This window comes from Sinocyclocheilus grahami, unplaced genomic scaffold (genome assembly GCF_001515645.1).
Source record: "Sinocyclocheilus grahami isolate Dianchi unplaced genomic scaffold, SAMN03320097.WGS_v1.1 scaffold24.1, whole genome shotgun sequence".
Lineage (NCBI taxonomy): Eukaryota > Metazoa > Chordata > Actinopteri > Cypriniformes > Cyprinidae > Sinocyclocheilus > Sinocyclocheilus grahami.
In genome coordinates, this window is record NW_015505203.1 from 1624208 (window position 1) to 1633339 (window position 9132).

General features: G+C 39.1%; 1 protein-coding gene across 1 annotated transcript; it reads left to right on the forward strand.

Annotated features, from left to right (window-relative positions):
* The first annotated feature begins 1465 nt into the window (after positions 1-1465).
* Positions 1466-8419, forward strand: LOC107562319 (N-acetylaspartate synthetase-like). Its single transcript, XM_016246955.1, has 3 exons — positions 1466-1901; positions 3076-3240; positions 7911-8419. The coding sequence occupies exons 1-3, from the start codon at positions 1586-1588 to the stop codon at positions 8276-8278; spliced, it is 849 nt and encodes a 282-aa protein (XP_016102441.1). The 5' UTR covers positions 1466-1585; the 3' UTR covers positions 8279-8419.
* Positions 8420-9132: the final 713 nt, after the last annotated feature.

Here is a 9132-nt window from a genome sequence, read left to right on the forward strand (position 1 = left end):
AGAGGGGGGGGGGGGGGGGGTAGTAATCTGGCAGGGGTCAGAATTGGGCACAACCCCGGCAACGTGCACGCAGATGCTGATGCTGAGAAAAGACCGCATCTTCACTAGAGCTATAAAACCCGCGCTTCCCTTCTTTTTAATTGTTGAGGGACGTTGATTTCGCATTATAGCGCATGCAAGGTGTACTGCTCAAACATTAAGAAAAAGACGACTCTTCTCGTCTGGGAGGGGGAGGGGCTAGACGTGTAAGGGTGGGAGGCGATCCAGTCTAAACTAGTTCTGTACCATACGCCTGGAATGCGAGGCGATTTCTTTCGGACATCAGTTATTTACTCTGTCTGGAGTACACCCAAGGCGTTTAAAACAAGACACTGACATAATCTGGACATGTGGCATGTAAGCAGGAGTAATTGTGTTTATTCTTGAGATAGAAATGTAAAAAAAACCCCGGATAAAATATAAATCAAGCACTTCATGTGGGAATCCAAAGAAAGGGTTTCCTATCTCACATCTAGTGGGTATTACTCTAACAACTCATTTAAAAACGGAGCATCTTGGTTTCAGTATCTGATTCAATGTACCATAAACGTGTTATACATGAAACAAGACTACTTTCTTGTTGAAAAAAAATGAATTGTATACTTTTACAAAAAATTCTATAACAAATATTAAATAAATACATAGTCTCACATAGCTATATTAGTGGCCACCTAAACATCTAATAATTGTCTCTCGTGCGCATGCACCTTTGAGAAATACAAAAGGAAGAAACAGTAGGCTTGGACACTTGACAGACAACACATACTTTATCATGTTTTCTGTGCACTACACATCACGGTATTCCGTACATACGCGCAAAACATCCACGACTGCTCATATTCATAAGCGACTTGACGACAAATATGTCAAAAGTCGCTTAGAATTGGCGCACACGGCCATTGGGATCTGGGGTCTCAGGAAGAAAGGGGTGTGCGCTGGACGAACTTAAACCGAAGCGTAACATTGCAGTGCAGTAAAAGTCACTCACACACGCGTAAAACACGCAGTCCTGCGCACGCTGGTAAGATATGAAGCCCGTCAATATTTGCACACGCACTGTAAAATGTGCAGCCAGGCCGGGGGTCGTGGATGCACGCAGACTGATGTTGCACGACGATGCTGATACCGCAATCGCACGCGGGGTTCATGGCGACACCTTGCGCATCATACGAAGCCGTGGGTTCGCCCTCCTCCCAAAACACAAGCGTGTGAGGAATTTCGCCGGTGTACTGACGGGGGCAACAATACTTTTTGTTTCAAAAAGACACGTTACGGTGTGTCTTTTGTGTTTTCGCCTCCCACTGCCGTCATGTGGCACGGCGCCGCATCCAATCAGGGAGATGAGGAGAACACCCACACCCCAGAATCTGAATGCGGCTTTGGCGCATTATAAATACCGCTTGTGATGCACCGGCAAGCCTCGGTCGTGAGGAAGCTCAGGGTTGCAGTAGTACATCAGTCTTTTTTCTTTCCATAACAAAGAAGATCATCATCCATCTTTTGTTTTCTCTCTCTCCCCAATTTCAGTTCATTTCTGGCCAGTTGCATGCATTGTTCGTCTCCCAAAATGGTTTGCGAGACTAAAATCGTTGCAGACGAACACGAGGCCATAGCTGGGACCAAAAAAGATTCAATTATAGTTTCCTCCGCGCAAATGTGGACGTCTTCTTCGCCTTCTCCCAGTGCGCTCGAGAGTAAGGTGGAAAAACGGGACCAGGTTTTTATTCGCGAGTTTGAACGTTCAGACCATAAAGAGGTGCGCCGGATCTTCACCGAGGGAATCATGGAGCGGATACCCAATTCGGTATTTCGGGGGCTAAAACAGCAAATTAGAACCCAATTTATCTATGCCTTTCTCACAGGTATGTGGTCAAACTCTGGGTATACGATGAGCGTAACGGGTTTCTCTGCAACATGTGAAAATAAGCTCTGAGCTGTTTGAGTTCATATATAAGTTAATTATGTTACAATGAAAGGATCGAACTAAAACGACGAGCCCAATCAATTCAGACATTTTATGCTCAAAACTGTTTTTGTTTTTAGAGCACGTAATCTTGAAATCTTTTTTCCCCCCCGTAAAAAAATCCCAGTGACTATCAGTAAAGGAGTCACAAAGGCAGCAGCAGCAGATCAGAGCGCGCGGGACCGGTGGATGAATGAATGAATGAATGAATGAATCCCGCGCAAGAGCACTGCGTTCCCCACATACGCCTCCTGTTAGTGCACGAAGTTGTGTTTGTTGCCTGTTGAGATATATATGACGTTTTATTTACAGGGAATTAATAACATGTAATATGTAATGATTTATTTTCTTTTCATGTTTACTAATCATTTTCAGTGGTTTTCAACTACAGGCGGTGTAACCGAGCACAGTGGCGATCTGGCTAGACAGCAACCTTTTTGTGCGCTACATTGAAAATGTACTTATGCCACACAGCTGAAAAGAATGAGGTGTTTTAACAGTGTCCATAAACTTACATACAACACGCTTAGAGAGTACGCTGCATCACTGTACACATAGTGCGACAATTGTTTCTCAGATAAATTACGCATACAGGCTAATTTTTGAGTAGCGAAGACCTTGTGAGCGCATTTTATAGTATGTTGGAGTTGAAAGCGCCTCTGTTGACAGTAAACAGTGCGCATCGTGTTGCAGTGGAGTGTGTGGATAATGCATGTCGTGAAACATGCACAGTGGCGCAGCGAGACAGTTGTAGGCTACTCCAGCGCGCCTTCTTGTGTCAACAACCTCGACATACGCATACTCAGTTCCTTGGGTTTAATTACAGCCCTGTTATAGCGCCCTCCATTGCCCATTAAATTTCCAGGCCGTACAAATGTATAAAGTTATTGCCTTTTTCTTTTTAAACAGGATACACTGTGTAATTACTTTGCATTGCATCTCACTGCTCAGGGTGTCTGCACACTCCTAGTGTGTGCACATTTGATGTCTGTTTGTCTCTCCTCTGCCAAAAATCAAACATTTGATTCTCTTTTCTGACAGGTGTCGTTTATTTTTCTTCCATTTCTCCATAGTAATGTGCTATGTTATGACCAAATCCCTCACACTGACCTTCTCCACACCGTTTATTCTAATGGGTGCACGTTATTACTACAGCAGAAAAGTCATTCTCAACTACCTGGACTGTGCTCTGCATACTGATATGGCTGACATTGAGTCATATTACATGAAACCAACAGGTAAGGCGTAATTTCAAGCACACACACATTCACACAAAATGACCCTCACAACTAGTTTTGCTACATTTGTGAGGACATTGTAAGAAAATATGGCCCTCATAAGTATAGCCAAACCTGGACACACATATGACCTACTGTTCAAAAGTTTGGGTACTGTTCAAAAGATTTTTTTTTTAAAACAATTTGAGCATTTATGATCAAAAATACAGTCCAAAATAAATAAATAAATGGTTCCTTCAGAAATCATTCTAATATGTGATTCTTTGATAAATAGAAAGTTCAAAAGAACAGAATTTTTATAAAATAGATAGTTTTTTTGTGACAATATAAAAGTCTTTACTGTCACTTTTAATCAATCTAATAATAAAAAAAAAAATCTTTAAAAAATGTTACTGGCAAACTTTTGAATGGTACTGTATGCACTTAATGTTTGGAGATTCTGTGGTGTGTAAGCAGTTCATCGTATTGGAGAAGTTACCGACGTCTATTATAAAAAATAATAGACTAAAAAAATCACTATATATTAATATATAATGTATAAACATGTCTATGCCAAATAGCACCTGGGCACTTGATAGTGAGTATATTTATGCTAATCACTACAAACTACACATTTCATTAATGAAATATTAACAATATTTTACTTCAAAAGAGAAAAAAAATAGTTCAATGTATAGACATCCCACAATGCACCAGCTTCCCCAATCAAACATTTATCTCACCAGAACAATACTCTCAGGATCGGTACCTGTGATACTGAGGTTAAATACTGCACTTTAGGAGTCCAAGAGGGGATGAATAGCTGATGTGTAGCTTTAATGCGGAAGACTCATGAAATATGCAGAAAGTCTCTCTCGGTTCTGCTCTTGAGGATAACTTGTTTGGAGTCATGTGGCCCTATTGATTGAAGGCAGGAAAAATGCTGAGACAAATTGTATTGAGGCAAACTCAGAATTACAGCTATAATCCGTAAAGTACCCCGAAATAAAAAAAATACCTCTTGTATTTAAATTGAGCACAAAGAGAACATAGAATTTAGTGATAAACTGAGCAAATACTTTTTTGATGTGGATAAATTAGCAGTAGACGCAGTACAGTAAAGAGACAAACTGTGTATGTGATTGTGATACAGTAGTAAACATACTAATAAATACTGCAGATATTATTAAAAGTACACTTGGAAAGAGACAAAATAATGGAGGTTCGCTAGTGGCTCATCAGTACCCTGATGACTTGCAGGTACAAAGTATTCTTTAACTTTGGTGTTCTGGAATTGTTTGTCAGATGGTAGTAGCATGTGCAGATTGAGTGCTGGGTGGCTGAAATCTTTTACTACTCTATGGGCTTTCCTCAGACAGCGTTAGTGTTAGGACAGACATTTATTGCCCATGATAAACTCTGCTGCAGCACTTCACGATCAAATTCAGAACAGCTGCGATACCAAACAGCCAGATGCTGCTGGTCAGAATGATCTCTCCAATTCATCGCTAGAAGTTTAAAAGGGTCTCTTTTACACCCCTGAGTGCGCATGTATATCAGATCTGGACCAGTGTATGCTGTTTGTTTCTGTACATTACTGACTCAGAATGAGTCAAGCAGATTTGCTCGGTCACCGGACACTATTAGAAATATATAACACAGAGATAAAAAAAAAAGTATAGGGGTCTGTAAAACAAGTTAATCATAATAGCCAATTCACACTGCACCAAGAGACACAAACCGCCAGCGTCAGTCACCAAATTACAGCACGTCACTCACTCAGACATTCCAAGACCAGACAAAAGATAACTGGCATCTGTTGCCAACCTATGACAACAGATGTCAACGGGGGTAACACACTGATCTGACAAAACCCGAATAACATGTTTGTTGCCCTTTGTGTGTGTCTGATGGTGCTGTGTGAATTGGCTTTAGAAGTCTATTGTGCGTGCCCTGGAGAATGACGTTATGAGTGAACAAAACTTTGCTCATTAAAGAATCCTAAAAGCAAGTACCATTTTCAAATTTGATAATAATAATAAATGTTTCTTGAGCACTAAATCAGCATATTAGACTGATTTCTGAAGGATGATGTGACATTGAAGACTGGAGTAATGGCTGCTGTAAATCCAGCTTTGTCATCACTGGAATAAATTACATTTTAAAATAGAATATATATAATTAAAATTGTAATAACATTTCACAATATTACTATTCAAAAGAACAATTTTGAAATATGAATTGTTTTAAACATTATAAATGTCTTTACATTTTCATTTTTATAAATTTAATGCATCTTTATTGAATGAAAGTATTTCTTTATATAAAAATAGTTGTTAGTCCATGGTGCAGACAGTTTCTAAGCGTACAGGCTTCTTATTTAGTCCTGCATCAAATGAAAGAGAGAATTGAAGTCTGGGGTCAGGAAATGGGGGAAGGTGTGAATCAAAGCCCCGCTGTGAGTATGTATGGTAGTTTTGTTTAGTGGCAGCATGCAGACAAAGGATTCTCCCAAGGGATTTTCTCTCTTGCTATGCTAATGTGGAATCCTGCATCTGAAGAGGGAATGGTAGAATATATGGGTTATCTTCCAGGGTGAGCTAGATGTTACTTTAATGCTCTAAACACCTATTTGGAGTTGCAGGGACAGGATTTCTGTCAGATACTTGGAAGATAACAAACACCCCATAATATAAAGCAGGAAGATATCACTTTATTATGTGAAAATACACAGATTTGTTATGCTACCAACAAGTCATTAATGACAACATTAAATGGCATTTGTGAAACATTTAATTTCCTTAATGTGATGTGAAACTGCATATTCAGCAGGAAATAATGTGAGATTGGACTTAAATTGTATCCATCTGGATTTGATTGGATCATAAAATGTTGTTCAATATTATTGGCTAATGATATTTTTCTCCATTTTAGTGGCCTTGCACATAATGCAAGAAAAGCATTTATCAGACAGCTGGGGAGGGGGTTGTGCAAGTGTATGTGTGTGAAGTAAAACTAATGAGTGTACAGCAGGATGTTCAGTCACACGGTGATTAATAGTGCTCCTCAGCCCTGAAGCTAATGCAGTCATGACACACACACCTCTCTGTGTGATATAGCAATATGTCGCAACATAGCATGGTGATATTCTTAGTACTACAATCATACAACTACAACTTAGTACTACTTTACATAGAAAGCTTGCAACTCCTTTTACATAAATATTACACGTATGCAGTATTTGATACTGTATATTTTATGTTGTGCTTCTACTTGCAGAATAAAGAGAGAGTTTCCCGATTTTATAAGATACTAGATAGGTACTTTAGAAGATATGTGATGAACAGGGAGGATTTAATCTTGGGCGATAGAAAAGAGTGTGTCAGAGAAGTTAATAGACTTATAAAGATGATTCTTAACGAAAAAACAAATAATATGCATTCAGACATACCTTTGCCTGTCCATATACTTGTTTTTTCTTGGAGAAACCCGAGCCCAGTCCCATCTTTGTGTATTTGTATTCTTTGGAGCTTCTGTGGCACAGATGCGACAGTCCTGCCCCTTGCTGTATTTATCTCCTTTCTTTCTGCAACTCCATAAGTAACGTAGTTAGTTCAGCAGAACAGAACGGAGCCTCACAAGCATAAACAATGTTTAATATGAGAATAACAATGTATAAGTTTAGAAATACCATAATTCGCTCCTGTTCTGATCTGACCTACAGATGACAGTTGACATAACCGACAAGAAAAAATGTGCACTTAATTCCAAAAACACTTCCCAAATTCCCCCAAGTCATGGAATTCTGAGAATTATTAAGGCAAGTCATCAGCAGTGATGTAATCAGCATTTGAGCTGAGCATTTTAATTACGTCAATCATGGGACTCACCAATACATTTGAATACTTTTGATGGTGCACATATTTTATGACTCTTCCAATAACAAAATATTTTAAACAAATGATTTCGACAGCCTTTCCATTGCACATTACAAGATGAAGATAACAATGAGCTAATCACAAAAATGTCTTCTATGTGTAATATTCTATTAACAGCACATTTGTAATTCCGGGCAATTGGAATTGAATTTGACTGGCATGATCCATAAATCAGATAAAACAGAAAAATACATAAAACAGACTGCTACACAGTTACACTTAAATATGGTTTCATATTTCAGAACACAATCTGTTTGTAAGCTGCACTCACACATCGTTATATATCTCACTCACACTCACATCGTTATATATCTCCAGGTGAATGTAACTATTTTCAGAGTTTGAAAAATGTATAAGGTTGATCACGTGAGAAAGGTGTGCTAAATGAATACATATAATATAAACTTGAAGAGTTTAACTCTGCTTTACTATTTCACTGCAGCACATTGATTGGCTATTAGCATGGTACCTTGAATAACCGCTCATCGGCTATCTTATTGAATTGATTTTCTATATAATGTAAGATAAATGGATTTCAATTAGTCTAGAACTAAATGATTTGATTGGCTTGATGAGAGGTGTTGAAAAGTAGCCCATTCTATGATGAATTTTTGATTCAGATGGAAATAAGCATGACCCTAGAGGGCAGAAAAAGATCTTACTCTTTCACTTTAAATGAAAACTTTTACAAATAGTTGGCAAAGATTTACTCTAAAGACAAAACTGATAATTTCTTTGTTTTGATTCTCACAGGCTCTTGTTTCTGGGTGGCAGTTCTGCAAGGCCAGGTTGTGGGCATCGTGGCAGCACAAGGCCGAGAAGACAACAACACCATGGAACTCCGTCGCATGTCAGTGGATTCTCACTTCCGTGGAAAAGGCATCGCCAAGGCTCTGGGTCGACGTGTTCTAGAATTTGCCATGTTAAACAACTACTCGGCCGTGGTTCTGGGAACAACTGCAGTCAAGATGGCCGCCCACAAGCTGTACGAGTCTTTGGGTTTCTGGCGAGTGGGAGACACTGAGGACTACTCGCTGCCTGGGATGACCCGTTCACCGCTGGAGAGGCTCTTCTTCCAGATTCGCTACAGCCGGTACCGATTGCAGCTTCATGAAGAGTGAGAGACAGAAAGTTAACATGAGCGCAGAAGATAGAATATAAACGAAGATGCCGGCGCCGACCCTGAACAACCCACTGACCCGGTCCTCTTCTTCTACCTATTTATTTATATTTTGGCCTTTTTTTTTTAAAGTCATATTTGTTCCTACAACTTTTATTTTTATTCATTTTATTTCATTTTCTGCTCTTACTCTTTCTTTTCATTGTCATCTTGCCCTGAAACGCCATGCACAAATGAATAGCCCAGATGATTTTATCTTAATTGGATATAAATGTACATTTGTTTGCAATGACAGATTCACCCTTGAAACACATGAATCAAGGCACAGTAGCACAGACCACTATAAACCAAGTTTACGATCCAGTGGACATTGGAACTGGAAGGAAGGAGGTAGTAAGGTTTGATCCACCTTTTCAGATGCCACCTTCCTCATGAGGAAGTACGTTTGAAACTTGCAACAGCAGCAGTCTGGTGGAGTCAAACAGTCCAACTAATTGTAATTTTTGGTCCAAAGGACAGACTTTTTAACTGTGTCCAACCAATGAACAAAAAGATTTAGAAATGTGGAATATTATGAACCCAGTGATTTATATCCCCAAGCCCCCCCCCCCCCCATTTAATAGGTTACGATAACAACTTTGCAATATAATCTTTATTTGTTTTGTTAAGCAGGTTCCTAGTGCTGAGCCACATTATCAACATTAAGGTCAGAAATTACTAGAAAAACATAAATGTTCATCATGTTAAAGAGAACGATAAAGATGTTTCTTTACACTTAAAAGTAACAGTCAGTGAAACTCGTGTTTACAGATATAATTGCTACAGAAAAGTCACTTTCTGAAATCTAGAAAAAAA

Excerpts from the sequence above, each read along its gene's own strand:
- LOC107562319 (XM_016246955.1), top strand. The coding sequence starts at position 1,586 with ATGCATTGTTCGTCTCCCAAAATGGTTTGCGAGACTAAAATCGTTGCA. Across the intron at positions 1,902-3,075 it reads TATCTATGCCTTTCTCACAG|TAATGTGCTATGTTATGACC; the intron begins GTATGTGGTCAA and ends ATTTCTCCATAG. Across the intron at positions 3,241-7,910 it reads ATATTACATGAAACCAACAG|GCTCTTGTTTCTGGGTGGCA; the intron begins GTAAGGCGTAAT and ends TGATTCTCACAG.